Source organism: Pleurodeles waltl, chromosome 1_2 (genome assembly GCF_031143425.1).
Source record: "Pleurodeles waltl isolate 20211129_DDA chromosome 1_2, aPleWal1.hap1.20221129, whole genome shotgun sequence".
NCBI classification, from domain to species: Eukaryota; Metazoa; Chordata; class Amphibia; order Caudata; family Salamandridae; genus Pleurodeles; species Pleurodeles waltl.
Genome location: NC_090437.1, coordinates 885,939,497 through 885,960,294, shown reverse-complemented (window position 1 = coordinate 885,960,294; position 20,798 = coordinate 885,939,497). Strand labels below are relative to the sequence as shown.

General features: G+C 44.3%; 1 protein-coding gene across 6 annotated transcripts in view; it reads left to right on the top strand.

Moving 5' to 3' along the window:
• The window catches only part of ACSL1 (acyl-CoA synthetase long chain family member 1), a 447,768-nt gene that overhangs the window by 126,650 nt on the left and 300,320 nt on the right, over nt 1-20,798 (top strand). For 5 of the 6 annotated variants that reach the window (XM_069199542.1, XM_069199561.1, XM_069199552.1 and 2 more), the window contains exon 2: nt 5,322-5,545. In XM_069199542.1, the coding sequence (XP_069055643.1) occupies nt 5,348-5,545 (198 nt within the window). In that variant the 5' untranslated portion in view covers nt 5,322-5,347. Of the gene's footprint in view, nt 1-4,289; nt 4,312-5,321; nt 5,546-20,798 lie in introns of those variants that run through there. The other variant, XM_069199587.1, reaches the window with a different exon arrangement.

Sequence of the window (20,798 nt, the reverse complement as noted above, 5' to 3'; positions counted from 1 at the left end):
GTTCCCGTACTTAGACGACTGGTTAATCAAAACCAACACGCTAAAACAGTGTTCACAGCACACAATGTCATACAAACCCTTCACAGGCTAGGTTTCTCCATCAACTACGCAAAGTCACACCTCTTGCCGTGTCAAACGCAGCAATACTTAGGAGCGACAATCAACACAACAAAAGGGATTGCCACTCAAAGTCCACAACGGGTTCAAACATTTCACAAAGTAATACAGGCCATGTATCCAACGCAAAAGATACAAGTCGGAATGGTAATGAAACTACTAGGCATGATGTCTTCATGCATAGCCATTGTCCCAAACGCAAGATTGCACATGCGACCCTTGCAACAGTGCCTAGCATCACAATGGTCACAAGCACAGGGTCAACTTCTAGATCTGGTGTTGATAGACCGCCAAACATACATCTCGCTTCTATGGTGGAACAGTACAAATTTAAACAGAGGGCGGCCTTTCCAAGACCCAGTGCCACAATACGTCATAACAGATGCTTCCATGACAGGGTGGGGAGCACACCTCAATCAACACAGCATCCAAGGACAATGGGATATACATCAGAGACAGTTTCACATAAATCACTTGGAAATGTTAGCAGTATTTCTAGCGCTGAAAGCATTTCAACCCATAATAACCCAAAAATACATTCTTGTCAAAACAGACAACATGACAACAATGTATTATCTAAACAAACAAGGAGGGACACACTCAACACAGTTGTGCCTCCTAACACAGAAAATATGGCATTGGGCGATTCACAACCACATTCGCCTAATAGCACAATTTATTCCAGGGATTCAGAACCAGTTGGCAGACAATCTCTCTCGATCACCAACAAACCCACGAATGGGAAATTCACCCCCAAATACTAAACAATTACTTTCAAAATTGGGGAACGCCTCAAATATATCTATTTGCAACAAAGGAAAACTCAAAATGCCAAAACTTCGCATCCAGGTACCCACAAGATCAATCCCAAGGCAATGCTCTATGGATGAACTGGTCAGGGATCTTTGCATACGCTTTTCCCCCTCTCCCTCTCATTCCATATGTAGTAAACAGGTTGAGTCAAAACAAACTCATACTAATAGCACGAACATGGGCGAGGCAACCTTGGTACACAACACTACTAAACCTGTCAGTAGTACCTCATGTCAAACTACCCAACAAACCAGATCTGTTAACACAACACAAACAACAGATCAGACATCCAAATCCAGCATCTTTGAATCTAGCAATTTGGCTCCTGAAATCCTAGAATTTGGCCACTTGCACCTCACACAAGAATGTATGGAGGTCATAAAACAAGCTAGGAAACCTACCACTAGACACTGCTACGCAAACAAGTGGAAAAGATTTGTGTATTACTGCCACAATAATCAAATTCAGCCATTACACGCATCTCCAAAGGATATAGTAGGATATTTACTACATTTGCAAAAAACAAATCTAGCTTTCTCTTCCATAAAAATACATCTCACCGCAATATCAGCTTACCTACAAATTACTCATTCAACTTCATTATTTAGAATACCAGTCATTAAAGCGTTTATGGAAGGCTTAAAGAGAATCATACCACCAAGAACACCACCTGTTCCTTCATGGAACCTCAACATTGTCTTAACAAGACTCATGGGTCCACCTTTCGAGCCCATGCATTCTTGTGAAATGCAATACTTAACGTGGAAAGTTGCATTTTTGATTGCCATCACATCTCTAAGAAGAGTGAGCGAGATTCAAGCATTTACCATACAAGAACCATTTATTCAGATACATAAAAATAAAGTAGTTCTAAGAACAAATCCAAAATTTTTACCGAAGGTTATCTCACTGTTCCACTTAAATCAAACAGTGGAATTACCAGTGTTCTTCCCACAACCAGATTCTGTAGCTGAAAGAGCACTACATACATTAGACATCAAAAGAGCACTAATGTACTACATTGACAGAACGAAACTAATTAGAAAAACAAAACAACTATTTATTGCCTTTCAAAAACCTCATACAGGAAATCCAATTTCAAAACAAGGCATTGCTAGGTGGATAGTTAAGTGTATTCAAACCTGCTATCTTAAAGCAAAGAGAGAGCTGCCTATTACACCAAAGGCACACTCAACCAGAAAGAAAGGGGCTACCATGGCCTTTCTAGGAAATATTCCAATGAACAAAATATGTAAGGCAGCAACATGGTCTACGCCTCATACATTTACCAAGCACTACTGTGTAGATGTGTTAACTGCACAACAAGCCACAGTAGGTCAGGCTGTACTAAGAACATTATTTCAAACTACTTCAACTCCTACAGGCTGAACCACCGCTTTTGGGGAGATAACTGCTTACTAGTCTATGCACAGCATGTGTATCTGCAGCTACACATGCCATCGAATGGAAAATGTCACTTACCCAGTGTACATCTGTTCGTGGCATGAGTCGCTGCAGATTCACATGCGCCCACCTGGCAGGTTGGTAGGTCGTTTTGCTTTGTTCAAGAAAACCGTTTGCCCAATGTATATTACAAAACATTTTAAGACCTTATTGCAATGCCTTTACTTGTATTCTTTGTCTCCTAGAAAGAACATACGAATTATATTTGTTAAAATCTGTGTCCCTCGTTATGCATATTTGAAAGTAACATCTATAATGTATGAAGCCTGCGTCTCCTACTTCCACACCTGGCCCTTTCATGAATTATGTATCTTAAATCTGCCTGCAAATAAACACCATTGCCTATTCAATTGTTGTGTTGGTTTAAAAAGCCTTTAATTACAGGTTTCTTTGTCACAGAAAAAAATAACATTGCCCCTGTATTACAAATTCTCCAATGGCTTCTCTTGAAGGCAAGATCAATTAGCCACTCGTTTACCTGATCATGAATCTAAAATTCTGGAGGCCAGTGCTGACTCTGTAGGCTGCGGTCTCCTGTTCTTGAACCTCAGACAAACTCGTCTTGGCCCAGACTCTCAGAATTTGAAATTCACTCCTCCATGCTCCAACACTTCTCTTACAAAATTCAAGAACTGTTTTTAACCAGTTGTTTCAAAGACATTTTCAACGCAGTTCCATCTGATCTGTTTTGTTATGAGACCTGGACCATGATTACGACCCTGGCAGATGGGATACTTCGTCACAAACTTGACGAATATCCCCTCCGCTGTAGTGCGGGTTCCATTGTATGCTGTGGAACTTGTAAAACGTTTGTGAGGGAGTATCCATCCCCCAAGGTCGTGAGTAGCCCCGAGTCGGTTTGTATTGGTTCATTCCATGATTGCCAGTTTTTCTTCGTACATTTTAGATGCTGTTTCTTATCTTTTAGTCCGTCTCTCCCAGTGATTCCTCGCCTTTACATAATTGCATGATGGCCTTACTGTGACCGGGACTGGTGTGTCTGCAATTGGTGCTGTGAGTATCTAAGTGTATGAATCCCTCCGTCGCTTACTCTAAGTTAATAGCTCAATTATTAAGTTCCTGACGCTTTCGGACCTTGATCACATTATCTCCGACTGCAGTAATAAACAGTGGGAAGTATTCCTTTAGAAGCACTGGTTACAGACCCGCTGCTAGTGCATTTTAAAAATGCGAGATGCGGGCGAAAGGATACAGCGTCGTTATCAGATTCAGTATCGTAGCAAGGACAGAAACCAGACCCTAGTGTGACATTTCAGCAGCCCATGCCTTGTTAGTTTTAAATGACATTTGGCAAACCGAGTTTAGGTGGGGAACTAGGTTTTGGTGGTGGGACCAGTTTTTCTTTTTTTTTTCTTTTTTTTTTTTTTTTTTCTCTCCGACTCCACCTGCTGTTACCTATATTTAATGCTTACAAAGATCCGGTCCTTGGGTTTAAATGGATAACATGAGTGACTGGGACCCTTCACGCCTGAACACGGCCCTGCTTGGAGCAAGCCTCCTGCGCGCGTGGATTTCCCTGCCTGTGGATTCAGGCGTTAGCCAGCGGCAGGCAGGGAACACACTGGAGAATGTCACTCTGTCAGTTGTGTTGAGTTTACTAAAACAAACACTGCTTTCTTGGTCGGTCGGCCGCCTTTCCCTGGGGTGGTGGAGTGACCAGGCGCTTGCTGGTCATTGGCCTGCCATCCTTCACCCGTCCGGGGAGGCTTGCGATTTGTCTGCGAGTTACCTTTAGCCTAGTGGGCAGTAGTAATTTGTTTCCGCATGTGACTTCTGTCCTTGAAGACCTTGGCTGCAAAGGAAGCACGGGCTGACGGGACTGTTGCCCACTCCCACTTCTGTGGTTGGTTCTCGATTTACTGCTCGCGCTTCATTCAGCACCGGGAGGAGCAGGTGGTGAGTGGCTGTCGGCGGCACTTGCTTTAACTTCTCCGACGGTCGTTCTTGTAGCCTGCCACGCGCCAGACCTTCAACGCTGCATGCGGTCTGCATTTTACTTCAGGAAATAAAGCGCGGGCTTAATGTTGTTACCAGGCATTGCTGGTGCGCTGTGCTGAATTAGCGTAGTCTTTTTGCAGTATAAGCATTGTGGTACAATGTGAAACTTAATTCAATAGTTTCAGATTTCTTGTCTGCGCGGATGACACGTCTGCATTAATGAGGCCACAAAAACGCGCTCTGGGCTTGCTTTACGATGGACTGACTTCTCAGCGATCTAACTTGCTTCTGTGCCTTATTGATTGCCTAGCTGAAGTGTGCCGTGGCAGAAAGTGATTTCTTGCACAGACCTTTTTACCCTCCTACACCTGAAGTTTGGCAGTTTTTCTTTTGGAAAACGCCTAATTTTTTTAAGCGACGCTTAAATGAAACTGCAAACCTATTCACCTGCGTGGTGGTGTACTGGAATCCTTCTGTGATATTCTATAACTCATCCCTGTTGCTTGCAATAAAACGTCTTCTTTTGAGGATGCAAGTCTGAGTGGCCACTGGAGACCTTCTGAAAGAACAGGAGCAGATGTGTGCGGTGCGAGCCTACACCTGCTTTTAACTTAACATCGCAGACATTGTTTTCAGGGGCGCTGCAGTGAAAGTTGCTCTTATTATGCACCTGCCTTTGTGCGCAGCATCTAATCTTAGGCTGGCAAACCTAGTATGGTCCCTTTTTCCCCTTCCCAGCTGTAATGTAAATCCTCATCGTGTTTTTCTGTGCATAGAAGAAGTTAAGCCAAACGGGCGTTTTGTAATCGTATTAGTGGCTGCTGAACCGTGATCGTACACCTTTCCCAGCTTGACAAGGTGACTTACACCTGTGTATATAAGTTTTCTTTCAGCGAGGGAACTGAGTGACTGCGACTGTAGGGCTGTTGGAGCGCAGGGTGACTTAATAATTCTTTTTTCTTTTACAGATCGGCCATAAGGGTTTTTAGGCACAATGCAAGCACATGAACTGTTCAGGCACATGCGGCTGCCGGAGCTCGGCGATGTCCGAGAGTATGTGCGTACTCTTCCTGCAAACACCACATTGATGGGCTTCGGTGCCTTTGCAGCCATCACAACCTACTGGTACGCCACACGCCCCAAAGCTTTGAAACCCCCCTGCGATTTGGCGATGCAGTCAGTGGAGGTAGCGGTAAGTACACCAGTCTTTATACGTTCCATCTTGCACTCTGAGCTCACATGCACTGGCATCCTTCAGCATTATAAACTTGGAAGTGGTCTCTGTCGTGCTTATTTTGAGTCTAAGACTTAAGAAAAAAAAATAGTGTTACTGCGACTTGTCAGTCACATTTAGAATGTTTTTTACAATTCTGAAATGGCAAGTCTTTGCTCCCACACCACAAAACCTAGTATTAGGAATTTTCTTTGTAGTTAATATAATTGTGTGTGTCCTACTAATGTAAGTTGATTAACTGGATCTATTGGAGGTAATCTGTTGTATTAGAGATAATATGTTGTCTTCATAGATGCATGTTTTTTTTCACTTACCTGTTCTGGCTTGTAAATTGCATCCTTTAGTTTAAAAAGTGCTGACAATGTTCTCATCTACTTAAGTTTAAACCAGTTTTCAGGAGTCTGATGGTGGCTGTTCAGCAAAAGTGCACTGGGACCTGAAAAGATGAGTCTTTCTGTCACTTCCCTTATGCTCTATTACTGAATAACGAGGATTCAAATCTCATCACATGTTTTATAAAAACTCCCCTTGGAAGCCAGACTGTATATCTATTGGGCATAGCTTTCATAAGAAGTCATTGACGACAATACCACAGTTGATGGTTATGTACGGTCCCAACATAAAAGCAGTAATCAGTTTAATGTGTTGTTGCTGTGATGTCCCATCACTGGGAATCTAGGGTCTGAAGTGGGGCTTTATAAGGTGCTCATTCAGTTCCTCCCCGGAGTTTCGAAAGGCTTCAAGACTTGAAGTCTGTTGGATGCATATGACGGTTTTCGGTCTCTCCTGCCTCATTTGGGTCTTAGCAGACCCTAGGGAATGGAGGCCACAGTTGCGTTTCCACCTTCCATCTGTCTGAGGTGGATTTCCGATTTCTGTTTGTACCCCCCCACCACCCCCGACCCACATGTCTGTTTCACAGCTGCTGTCAGTACAGCACCTGCTCTTTCTAATAAAGTGAGAACTCCCTGGCTGGGGGTGCAGGCACAGGGTAGGAGGGGTCGTGGGATACTTGTAATACTTAGGGTGAGAATTGGAGATGAGAGACCCTGTACATGGTGGACTTGTGACACCTCAATGATTAGTCGTGCTTTAGGAGACCGTTGATGGGGAAGGGGGGGGGGGGGGGGGTTATCGATAAATATCCCTCAAATGTTTGTTCAGTCAAATCCTACTGCTGGGATGCTGTACAGTGGCCATCTCCCCGGTTTATTCCCCATACCTAGAGACCAAAGGGTGTAATTGAAAGGACCTATGCTTATTTGCCTCCTGCCCTGTACCTCTACACCGTGATATGGTGGATGGGAAAGTTAGGCTGTGATCTGACTACCCATCATTTCCCCTGCCTCCCGCAGGTTGCAGAGTCCGATTTTCAACCATGTTTGGTGATGGTCTGTGACTGCTGCTTCTGAGGACAGGGACTGGAGGGGAGTGAGGCCTATGTGGATGGAGTGTTTTGGTCCCTCCGGGGGAAGGATATGAATTAACCTCCATGACAGTGGATTCACAGTGCTGCTGAACTACCAGCCAAAGCATTTAACCTGATTAAATCAGTGCTGCAGACCATTTCCTTTAACATAGGACCACACCAACATGGTTTAAAAGACTTTAAACAATTGGCTCATTTTCATGGAACAATCTAAGACCTTCCCAAAGCTATTAGATGGCAAAATAAAAATGGTATTAACGCCCCAGGGCTACATGAAATGGAATGCAAATTGGTATAGTTTTATTGTCAACACAACTAGGATGTGTCTTGAGTACAATCAAATAGGGGTGCTTACTATTTCAATATTCTGTCCTGATGACCCGTCTGAATTAATTTCTTTGAGGTCAAAACATCGACCTTGTACTAGAAAATGTGGATTGACTTTTGAAAAATTCAGAAGGCTCACCGTGCCTATGGTTATAGGTGCTTATTTGAGACCTCATGCTTTTAACCACAGTTTGGTTTTAGTTTTCATGTAACTAGCACTGCAACACTTGTACTAACACAATTCACTCACACTGGACCATTATACAGGTGCACCTCGATTACTTTAAATTGTGGAATTTTAAGTTTCGAATAAATGTGATATATTACTCACAAACTTCATCAGTACAGAACGTTCATGGTACAACCACTGTCGTTGAGGTTAATTCATATCCTTCCCCCAGAGGAACCAAAACATTTTTCTGCTACATTATTCAATTACCAAAGTCCCGGGGAACTGGGTTGCCCCACTTTTTTCAAAATAAATATGTGGATCGAGTTGGCAGAAGACTGGTGTAAGGTGCAGAAGAGTGCCAGGTGCTTTAAAAAAAAAAAAAAAAAATTGTATGGGAAGGGTCATGCAACGCCTGAGACATGTGAGGGCAGCTGGATATATCACTGAAGAAGCTAAGGTGTATTTTTAAATAAGGAACAACCTATGGATCATTCATAACTTTTGGTCCCCTCTTCAGCTGACACACAGCCCTCGAGTGTCCATACACATCATAAACCTTGCCTGGTAGGTATCCACAAACATCTGTTTTGCATCTCCGGGTTTCAAGTTACGCAGCAGATGGTTTTGTTTATTACCTGGACCTCCTCGGTGTAAGACCACTCTGATACCTACCCTTTTTATAATTCTAGATTTTTCACCAATCTCCCTCACCATCCCTGTCACATGAAGATATCCTGCAGTGGGCAGAAACATGTTGGCCGTATAAATAGTAGGTGACTCTTTAAGCCTTATTCTCTAGAAGCGTCCCACTTTATTTTTAATCTCACCAGCAATCACCACTAATACACGTGAGCCTTCACATAGGTGATTGATTAGGTGTTTTTAGTTTGTCTTTACGAAACTGGGTCCCATCACAATCCAGAATCTTTATTTCATCACTCCCTCCTAGTTCTTTTAACTACGAGGTCGAGTCTGTCCAGGTGGTACTATCCTACCTGGCTGGGGCCAGGTGGTCATATGATGAAGCATAACACTATATAGTGTGTGAGACCATCTTGTCTGTAAAGAGATCTCCCCCACCATCCCTGTCACATGAAGAGATCCCGCATTCCGGGTGATTTAAATAGTTTAGGGAAAATATCATCTACTTTGCACCTATAAAGATACTTCTTGGTAGAAGTAACTAAGCCTTCCTTTCTTTCAGGGTCCGTAAACTCCACTGAGATGAGTAATCGTAACCTATATTGAATATACTCATTGCTTCATTTAGCCTTCTGGTGAAAGATGACCCTATGGGTCCGATGCTAGGCCATAAAGGAGGATAGGCCTAATACTGAGGTTCTTATGAGTAATGCACAGCTCTTTAACTTTAATTACTGGCCATGGTTTGTTTCCACTAATAGTTCATTTTTGTGCAAGAAATCTGATTGTTTGGTGGGGGTAACTATCCATCTCACTGAATCAAACATTGTCGAGTTGAGCCCTCCAAGTAATTTAATTAATCTGAGCTCTACCTCCAGGTAGCCATAGCACAGGGCGACAGACTTGGCTTAGGGCAAAGTGTGAAGTATTTACTCAGTACTATAACAGTAAAGTCGAAATGCAAAACAATAAAAACGGAATTCGAAAAGTGGAGTAAAATGTAATAAATAAAATGGCACTAAAATGACAAAACTCCAATAAGGGGAACCAGAGGTATGAATTTTTAAAGATTTAAGTAGCAATCGTTCCAAGAAGCACTAAGTGCCAATGAGAATCAATGATTGCGTTAGGTGGGGACCTAATCACAATTTGATGCTGACCACAATGGAGCAGGGGATGAATACACTAATCAGGTTTGTCCTGGTCAAAGATTTTACCTTCTGATTTTAGTCCTTAAAGCCAAAATCTGCCACAGTAGCACTTCTAAAGCTTCACTGGACCTCTTGGAATGTACTTAAGCTCCGATGTTGTTCGGCAGAGTCCAACAGCAGCTTCAACTTGCCACTGGACAGTTGCAGAAAAAGGCTCTCTTGCAGCTTCTTTTGTCCCTGTCTCTAGGTTTAACAGGAGGTTGGCACTTGGAGTGCATGTTTTTAGGGTCGAGCCTGCGAGTGCATGCACTAGCTAGACTCTGCTGTATACAGAAAAGGGCTTGGAGCTCACATGTTGATTCCCATTTGTGGGCTTCACGTCGGTCTTCATTAAAGCCTCCGTAACTGGCCAGGGCTGGCCAAATATCAGTTTCGATTTTTTTTTTTTTCTTCTTTCTTTCTTTCTGTGGAGCAAGGACCAAGGACCGATTAATCAAACTTATACAGTGCCCGTCTGCTACTCCTGGCATGATACTATTCATTCCCCTTCCTACTCCTGTTGCTCCCTCAATTGCTCTTGCCTTTTTTTTTTTTTTTTGTCCCGGCCTCGGTTTCACTTACTGTGCATGTCTCATCTCTGCTTTCATACTCCTGCATGGGTCTGTTGTTGACCCCCTCCCCGCCGTTTATAATTGGTGTGCATAGTCACGTTTACCCGCTCTTTCTCATGTCTGTTCTGTCTTTACACTTCCTTTCCCCGCTTCTGTTTCACTTACTGTGCATGGCAGGTCTGTTGCTTTCACTGTGCCCGTCTCTGCCTCGGTCTTTTTTAAATGTTTTGCCTCTTCATGTTTCACTGCCTTTCCATTCCCTAGCCACTTCTTCTTTATGGCTGTGGCACAGGCCCCCAGAATAAGAACAAACACAGACATAGCATTTACTGCTGCCACCTTGTTAGCGTCTCCTTCGCCCCATGCTGCACTTTTTCTCCTGCCAACCACAAACCCTTGCTCCATTGCTTTTATCCACTCCCTTTGTCTATTACCGGTTTTATATGGCTGGAATGTGACCCAGGCGCTTTTACATGTGCACTAGTTACATTACACAAGGTCGTATTTTTTATTTTTATTTTTTTAGGTACAGGATATAATTTAATGATTTCATGTATTGAAGGTTTTTTGTGCTATTACTGTCAAAGACATAATAGCACTTAACTTTCAATACGTTCAAGCATGTAAATGTGCACTAATCCGGATAGCATGCATCCTTTCCCTTTTGCACAAATCTGCAAATAGCCATGAAGAGGCTTTAGGAGAGGCTTGACAGAAGTATAGTAGATTTTTTTTCCAGGTTTACAGATGAGGATGGTGAGCTCTTACGAATCTAATTTCAGATGTTCAAAGTGACTGTATGTGCTGTGTTAAGGTGGTGGAAGCAACACTGACATCCCTCGCATTAGTAACTTCTCTTGCAAGCTGAAAAAGTTGACATCCTCCGAAAGCACTAGTTGGTCAGAAGTGAAACAGTCTAGCACCAAACCTGGCAATGGTATGGCCCAAAACAAACTAGGTTTCCATATTAGAAGGCCAATCTAAACGTAGAGAGATCAGAAATAATCAGTGCTCCAGTCACCACCATTCACTTGTCACAATCACTACCATTGGTGCCAATTAAACTGTCACTGTCATTACCTACATACCTGCTGCACTTCAGTACCACCACCAGTTACAACCTTTATCAGTACCCACCAGAGTCCTCGGGCACTGTAATAGTGACCTCGGGCACTTCATTGCTACAAGTGCCCCGTTCACCATCTGTACCACTGTCCTGTTCCTTTCACCATCAGTATCTGTGCCCCAAGGCACCATCCGCACCAGAGCCCCAAGTCAGTGCCGGTGCCCCAGTTACCATCTAGTGCCACAACCCACTAAAACTGCCAGTGCCTCTGCCACCATCGCTAGAAGTACTAGTGAACTCAGTGCAGGTGCCCCAGTCATTATTACCAGCACCTCCAGCAGCCTGCAGTACCAGAGACCCCATTCATGATCCGTACCGGTGTCATTATCCTATGAGTACCCACACTTTAAAGTACCAACGCCCAGACCACACTGCTCATCAGTACCACTATTTCCAGTCACCGTTTATTCCAGTGTCCCCGGTCACTGATAGCCAGTGTCATCCTCTGTACCATTACCTCCAGTCTGCATTAGCAGATCTGCCTTAGTTGCCATTAGTACCACTGTCACCTGTCATCAGCACAATGGTGCCTAGACACCATCGCAACTGGTGTCACTAACAGAACCTGTACCCATACTCATCACTACCACACTACCAGGGACACCAATCAACATCAACCCCAGTCACGGTCAGTACAATGTCACCATCATGGTCCGTGTCTGTAGTCACCTCACTGCCAGTGTCTGTAATCATCTGCAATAGCAATGCCTACATCACTATTAGTACCCCTTCTCCTGGTCACCATCATGATCAGTACATCTAGTGACATTCTATACCACTTCCCCCATAATTCTCATAAGTGCACTCCGTTACAATAGTACCACTATTCCTAGGACATATCTGTGTCCTGTATCTCAGTTACTGTCAATACCACTACCTGGAGTTACTATAATTACTGGCGTCCACACCCACCGTCAGTACTGCTGTCCCAATTACCATCAGTTCCAGTGCTCCAGTTGCCATCAGCTGCACTGCCTACAGTCACCATTAGTTCACCATCACTTTGTGTCTCAGTTGCCATCCGCTGCAATGCCGCCTGTCACCCTCAGATTTGGTGTCCTCAGTCACCATCGTTCTGCGCCTCCCAGTCACCATCTGTTCCAGTGCTTTGTTACCATCACTCTCTGTGCCCCCAGTCATCATGGTGCCAGTGCCCCAGAGTCACAATTATAAACCCTTCTTCCAGTCACCTCGGCACCAGCGTTCCCCAGTACCCAAGCCGGTCACAATTACCATTTAATACTAGAGCTCCCCATAACCTCCAGTAGCAATATTCCCAGATCAAATTGGTGCATTGATTATATTTTAATACATGCTTTCAAGTTGTTACTACTTTATAAATATATTCTAAGATCTGTTTCCTTGTGAGAGGACAAAATGCAGGTCGACTCATAATATACATACCCTGCAGGTAGCATTGCAGGAAACGATTCACAGAGCTATTTCTTCAAACCAACACTGGTATATACCATATGTGCCTGATTAAAATTAGTGTTCTTTATTAAACATTTTTGTAAACCAATCTTTCCTATGATTTTTTTTTTTTTTTAAGTCGAATGCATGTTTTTCAAGAGTGAGCTAGCACCCAAATATGCGCTAGGCTAAAGAAAATAATTGTCTTTGGAAAATCACATGCTTTAGTTTTCTCTATTTTTAGAGGAAAACTTGTGACTAGCCTACAGGTCTACTTAATGCACTGAGATGCGCAGCTCGCCAATGTAAAGAGCTTCTAAGAAAAGGGAAACTTGGGGATGCTGCAGAATAAGAACCATTATACACCTGTTGCCAGAGACTAATTCGCAAAAAGACAAACTTAAACATGGCAAACTGAGTCCACTCCACTGCCTCCCCTGGTCAGCATCTGTTGCATGCCCCAGCTCCTCTGGGGGCGGCTGCTGCTGCCTTGCCTTGTGAAAGAACTGAGAGCCTGCCTGACACTCAGTTTGAGGCCCTCCTCCACCTTCAGCCTCCTGCCTGCACCTCATCCCTGGTGGCCTAGTGGCCATCTACAAGTATCTCTCGCTGTCCCTCCTTTACTCCTGCTTTTATATGTCTGCCTTTTTAAACATTTTTCTTTTTCTTTCGTTTTTCTTCATTTTCTCTTTTCCTTGACCCTCTTCCTCCCGCTGCTGCCCCTGCAACCGTATTACTATCCAGAATCTTTCTCTGACTGGACCAACCATCACTGCCTACACTTCACCATAACTGCACCCAACAGCCGCCGCTGTGTCCCCAGGGCACCCCACAGGAAATCGATCAAAATCACAGGCAACCAACTGACCATGACCCTTGCTAAATCACCCCCGTCCCCACTGACACCCCAACACCGCAGCACGCAACCTCAACGCCTGGATCACCAAATGCGCCAACTCCTTAGCCCCCCCCTCCCCCTCCCCCCCTCCTCCTCCTCCGATCAACTTTGGTCAAGTACATCCCAAAAAGAGCCAGCTGGCTCATCACCGAACTTCAACAATCCAAGAGCACTCGCAGGCACCTAGAGAAGAAATGGAGAATTGGCAAAACCAGCGAAGGCCTCGCCTCCTTCAGAGCCACAACTGCCACCCATCACCAATGCATCAAGAACGCAAAAAAAGCAGCACTCTGGGAACGCATCAACACCTCTGCGACAAACTGGCCACCTTCTTACACTCTAAGATTAAGGACATCTATGACCGCTTCCTCCAGCAGAACCCACCCAGCATCAGAACCTACGACCAACCTAGCCCCCCAGAAACCACCTAGACTGTCCACAGCTGGTCCACTCACCACAGACCGAAATAATGATGAACAGCATTCACTCCGGAGCTCCCACAGACCCCTGTCCTCACCACATCTACAACAGAGCCAGTTCTTCCATCGCCCCGAACTCCACAAAACACTGAACTGATCGATCAAAACGGTCACCTTTCCCGATGATTGGAAACATGCCGAAGTCCGCCCTCTCCTGAAGAGAACCACAGCCGACCCACCAGAGCTAAAGAATTTCCAGCCTAACTCGCTACTACCCTACCTGACCAAATTCCTGGAAAAAAACAAACTCACAGCTGCAACAATTCATCGAAGACAACTCTGGATACCTCCCAGTCTGGCTTCCGCAGCAACCACAGCATGGAGGCTGCTCTTCTTGCAGCCACCGATGACATCTGCAGACTTCTCGACCGTGGCCACACCGCAGAACTCGTACTCCTCTACCTCTCAGCAGCCTTAGACCGTGTCCCACAGCACCTTATACACCAGACTCCACGACGCAGGAATCCACGGAAAAGCCTTGCAATGGATTTACCCCTTCCTCACCACAAGAAAGCTGTCCAGCTCCCACCCTTCATATTCAAACCAACAGAAGTCAGCTGCGGTGTCCCTCAGGGATCCTTCCTGAGCCAAACACTCCAACATCTACGGTTTCAAAGAAAGGGAGCACACTTCCTACACTCCAGCAACACAGTATGACCCCAATGCATTATGGTAAATGCAGTTTAATAGTCCATTCAAAAAGTAAGTCTTTCACCTCCATAGGTGCCGCAATCGCTGTATATCCCTTGCATGGTATAGGGGCTTGCTTGAAATGCTGCCAAATGCCTTCTCTGGTTTAAGTACTACTCATGGCGTACAAGTGCCTCCCAAGACTCGTCAGCCATGGCTCAAGGGAGCCGTCAAGACATTTTCAAAGAGAGCACACTGCCTACACTCCAGCAACAAAGTATGACCCCAATGTATCATGGTAAATGCAGTCAAATTAATAGCCCATTCAAAATAAGTCTTTGACCTCTGTAGGTGCAGCAAGTGCTGTGTATCCCTGGCCTTGCTTGCAGCTATTGTCACGAGGCCACAGAATAAATATAGTGTCATACGCCGATGACCACAACTCATCATATCCCTCACTTGAACACCTGGACAAATCTAAAACCAACTTTCACACCGGAATGAACGCTGTTGCTTCCTGGATGAGGGAGAACTGCCTCAAGATGAACTTGGACAAGACCAAGCTCATCTTCACTTCAGCCTGCGATGACGCCTGGTGGCCCACATCGCTCAGCCTCTCACCTACTCCGACTGACCACACCCACAACCTGGGACTCCTCAACTGCTCCCTAACAATGACCTGACAGGTAAACGCAGTCACCTCTTTCTGCTGGCACACCCTCCGCTAACTCTGCAAAATCTTCAAATGGGTCCTGGACAACTGCTGCAAGATAGTCACCCACACACTAGTCACAAGCAAGCTCGACTACAGCAACGCACTCTGTTGGCATCATGACAAAACTTTAGGAAACTAAAACTCATCCAAAACGCCTCTACCAGACTCTTCTTGAACCTCCCCCGCAAGGAACACAACTCCCAACACCGGAGACTCCTCCATTGGCTCCTGGTGGAGAAGCAAATCAACTTTTAACTACTCGCCCACACCTACAAGGCCCTTCACAACATCGGAACAGCCTACCTGAATAATCACATCTTTCCATAACCCTGCCCCAGACCCTTCCGATCTGCCCAGCAGGGCCTGGTCACCATTCCACACATCTGGAAAACCACAACCGGAGGAAGATCTTTCACCTACCTCACACCCAAGAACTGGAACAACCTACCCACGCACCTCAGACAAAGCCAATCACTCACCATCTTCAGGAAGAACCTCCAAAACCTCCCTCTTCGAATGAGGGCTAGACCTCTAGTGCCTTGAGACCCTCACAGGTAAGTAGCTGTGCTTCCTAAAAAAAAATGATGGATTGAGACCTAAACCTTTCTTTCTATCCCACCCTTTCTTCGGTAAGCACTGATTTGGCCAGCGCTAACTGTGTTCTAGCGTCCTTTTTTAGGTTGAAGCCTACCAGACTGTGCAGCTGTTTGGTTTGTTAAATGCATCTTGGGCATTCGGAAAGCTTCTTAGGGAATGCATTCCACCATTGCTTACCAGTGGGTTTGTAACTTGTATTTGGTAGATTTCTATTTGCTGGCTTTATTTGCTGTAGGCTGTCCATCTTGAGTTTGTTCCAGTCCTGAACTTTACTGTATCCTTCCTTCAGTGTCCCGATTACTGTAGTTTAAACCTTGTTCTTATCTTATCCCATTTTCTGAAATTCAGTAACAGAGGTCAAATGTCAGGCTCCGTCTTCAGATATCTTTCTCTGAGAGAATTTGACAATTATGTTTGCTAGGGGGGTGTGGCAGAGGAAGGCTATACAAGATTTGTTTTTTTTCTAGCACACAAGTTAAATGTCAATAAATGAACTTGCAGATATTTACAAATATATCAGAATAGGGAAAGCACAAATGAAGCACATTTTTTGGGTAATTCAGAATGTGGTGGAAACAAATATTTTACTGATTAAAACAAATCAATATGCTAGGTGATGACATTACCACACATTATCGTTTATGCTCTGTATATTTTTATCAGAAAAAACTGTATGGTTGTGGAAATGTAATGGTCCTTTCAATTGAAAATGTTGTCTGTAATGGCAGTGCACTACCACCCAATGCATTCTCCACTTTACCACACAGCACTCTACTCTGCGCCAATCCACACCACTCTAATATCCATGCACTCCATGCCAGTCTACACCACTGCTCTTTGCCACTGCACTCTACACCACTCCAGTCTAGGCCACTCTACTCTCCATCACTCCATTCTTTGCTACTCCACTCTACAACACTGCCTTCTGTGCCAATTCACTCTACTTTGTAGCACTAAACCTCTACACCAGTGAACTAAACACCATTCCACCCTATGCCAGTGCACTCTACCCTACTCAACATAATGCCCCTTCACTCCATCTGAAGCAGTCTAGTCTACACCACTGCATTCTGCAGTGGTGTAATGGCAATCTTTGCTGCACCCCTTCATTCTACACCACTCTTCTCTATACCAGTGCACTATGCCACTAATGTAATCACTGTACCCTACACGATTATTCTACACTTTTCTCAAAACCAATGTACTCTGCCAGTCTACTCTGCACCATTGTACTCTGCCAATCTACTTTACATCACTGCACTCTGCTCCGTTCCCCTTTAAGCTAATGCACTATGACGCTCCACTCTACACCACTTCAATCTACTCTGCACCACTGCACTCTATGGTATCACATACTGCAATACTGCACCACTCTACCCCACTGCACTGTAACCTGCACCCCTCCACTTCACTCTACTCAAACAATTTACTCTGCTCCTGCACTTGATGCCATTTTGCACCAATCTACTTTGCAACACTGCATTCTCTGCCTCTGCACTCTGCCAGTCTACTCTGCAACATTGCGCACTCTGCCACTGCACTCCATGCAAGTCTACTCTGCACTCTGCCACTGCACATTATGCGCCTCTACTCTGTGCCAATCAATACTGCACTCTGTGCCATCTACTCTACACCACTGCACTCTGCGCCACTTTAATCTACTGTGCAACACTTTACTGTGTTCTACTCTGCATCACTGCACACTAAGCTACACTGCACCACTGAACTCTACTCTGCACCACTGAACTTTATGCCACTCTACACCACTGCACTGTACCCCAGTCTATGCTACTCATTTGTGCTACTCTAATCAACACTGCATTCTGGCACTGACTGTATGCTATTCTACCCTGCACTATTCCACTTCTCTACTCTGAAACAATCTACACTACACCACTGCACTCTACTCCACTGTCACTCTGTGCTACTGCATTATATGCGTCTGTTCTATGCGCTCTACTGTAAACCATTGCACTCTCTGCCAGTGTACTCTACGTCACTCTTTTCTACTCTACACCACTGTACTCTGTGCTACTCTACACCACTTCACTCTAACTCTATTCTGCAACACTGCACTCTGTGCCACTCTACTTCAACTCTACACCAATGCATTACATCACTCTACTGCTGCTGTGCATCACTCCACTGTACACCATTACACTCTACGCCAGTCCACTCTTCTCTACACCACTGTACTCTACCCTGCACCATGCCAGTCTTCTTTGCATCACTCCACTGCACTTTGTGCCACTCTAGTCCACGCCACTGCAGTCTAAGCTGCTCTATTCCACTCTACTCTGAACCAGTGCACTCTATGGCAATGCATCCTACACCACTTTGCTCAAATCTAATGCACTCTATGCCACTGCACTCCACGCCAATCTTCTCTGCACCACTGTAGTCTGTCACTTCACTTTAGGCACTCTAATCCACTCCAGGATATTACACCCTAATACTTCAGTCTCTGACACTCTACTTCGTTAAACTCTACTCTACTTCGTTAAACTCTACTCTACTTCGTTAAACTCTACTCTACTTCGTTAAACTCTACTCTACTTCGTTAAACTCTACTCTACTTCGTTAAACTCTACTCTACTTCGTTAAACTCTACTCTACTTCGTTAAACTCTACTCTACTTCGTTAAACTCTACTCTACTTCGTTAAACTCTACTCTACTTCGTTAAACTCTACTCTACAATGCTATACACAATTCCCTCAATGCCTCTTTACTCCATTCCACTCCACCCTACAGCACTATACTCCACAACACTCTGCAATGCTATACACAATTCCCTCAATGCCTCTTTACTCCACTCTATTCTACAACCTACTACTCCACGGCACTGTGCCACTCTATCCTCTACTCTGCCTTCCTCTGCTCCGTTCTGCATTGCCGTCTGACAGTCCTCTCTTCTCCGCTGTGCGCTGTTCCATTCTGACACACTATTCTCTCCATGTCACTCTGACACTACGCCACTCAATGCCAAGCCACTCTCCCTTATGCCATTAACTTTTATCCATGCTGAACAGCAACTATGCTGATGTACAACATGACTAAAATACATTGGAAAAGCCAATAGCTCTTGACAGGCAAGACCTATTGGTTTTGCAATGCTTATTTGCCCTGAATTCAAGAGAGGAGATTAAACGTCTGGGCCAGAGGAAAGTCAAAGAAGGACTGAACCTGCTGTGTGTGACCTGATAAAAGTACTAGAGTGTTCTGAAGAGGGTGCCTGGAGGTGCCATACTTATGCCTGGTATGAGCTAGTAGGTAGGAATAACTCCTAGACACAACCTAACCAATGGGGTACAAGTTATAGGCCCAACACTACCCACTTCGGCCATTTTCAAGATGGTGAAAGTTTTTGGCCACCCTAAATGTGGGCTCAGAGCTGGGGTTGGGGTGTAAGGAATGCACTGTGGTAATCCTAGTGTCCTCCCACAGTTAAAACAGAAATGCAGTTTGTGGCAGTTGCCCACAATAATCCCAGAGACCGAAATCTGGTAGAACACAAGTTGGGATTTTCCAGCTACAAGATAGTGGATACACAATTGTTTTGGTGTCTCATTTCCCTCCTTTCATATGTGCCTCAAGTTTTATGTGTAAATCCAGCATACCTGTCAAGGCAAGCAGGATTTGACATTTAAGGCATGGTTTGTCATGAATGACGAAAGATGCTTATAGCCCCCTCCCTGCAATTTCTAGTAGGTTTAGAGGGGTTATCTCTGCTGATTCATGTTGTGTTATTGTTTGATCCTGGGGGGCACATAGCACCCTATTCACACCTATTCAAATGCTTGTTATTGGCTGGCAGAAGGGAAGGGCAAATGCAAATTTAGCCTCCAGAAACTTCAAGCAGACACAAGTTAACTTTCTAGAAGTCACTTTTCCTTAATGTTCATTAAACATCTGACTTCACCATTCAGTTGATTTTTTAAAACAAATGTCTTTTCCAGCTAGTGCCAATCCCATGGGACAGTTTTCGTATTTTTAATCTATACTCCTGTTTTCTACTTAGGACAGGAAGGCCTGCCTTAGTGAAAAAATAGCTTTTGGTTGGCATAACATGTTAACATAAATTTTCTACATCATATTTTTTAAATATCAATCACCCTGCCTTGTGGGCCACAAGGCTTACTACATTGGGGTGACTTATTAATATTTAAAGCGGAGGTTTTGACCTCTAAAAGTTTGTTCTGATGGGTGGAATTGCATTGTTTAAACGTCTTGTCAGGCTACACGGTTAGTCTAAAACATGGCTTCAGGCTTGTCACTTTAGTAGATGGGATGGTACAATAGGTGCTGTAGTCCACTAGTGACATTTAACTTACTGGCCCTGGGTACACTTTTACCATATACTAAGGACTTATAGGCATGCTAAATATGCCAAGTAGGGTCTGCCAAATCAACCACGTTTAAAGGGAGGGCACAGGCACTTACTTCTGGTTAGTGTGGGAAAAGCACAGTTCTAGAAACAGCAAAAAATATAGGTAAACACTCTAGAGTGACAACACAAAGGGTATATTTCCTGCCATTTCTCTTTTCAAAGAGATGGAACGGTATTACTCTGAAGCTTTATCATATTTTGGGTTACAGGTAGGAAAGCAGTCTTCATTTTCTAGCTTTCCTAAAGGAGAGGTTTGACTTTTTGAGTTAAAAGGTGCGTGCTCTAAAGTGTTGTGGCAAACCCAGTGATTACCTTTTTCCATGGCCCGGTTTGGGTTGTCCTCTGTAGAGAATATCTGCTCCCCATACCTCAAACCAGTATCGGTTAGAACTGAACTTTTATAGACAAGACTCCAAATTAAGCTCTGAGACTTCAAGTTCACATATGCCTTTGTATTAAAGTTTATTTTGTTAATATACACAATTCTTGGTATATCTACCCAATATGGCTTCATAATCCTTTGTAACTTAACTTGGCTCAAGATGAATTCACATAATTACATTTGTTAATGTTTCACAATTGTAAATGGTTCTTGTGTGTTGCAGGTAAGAAATATTGGTTATCTTTCTTGGT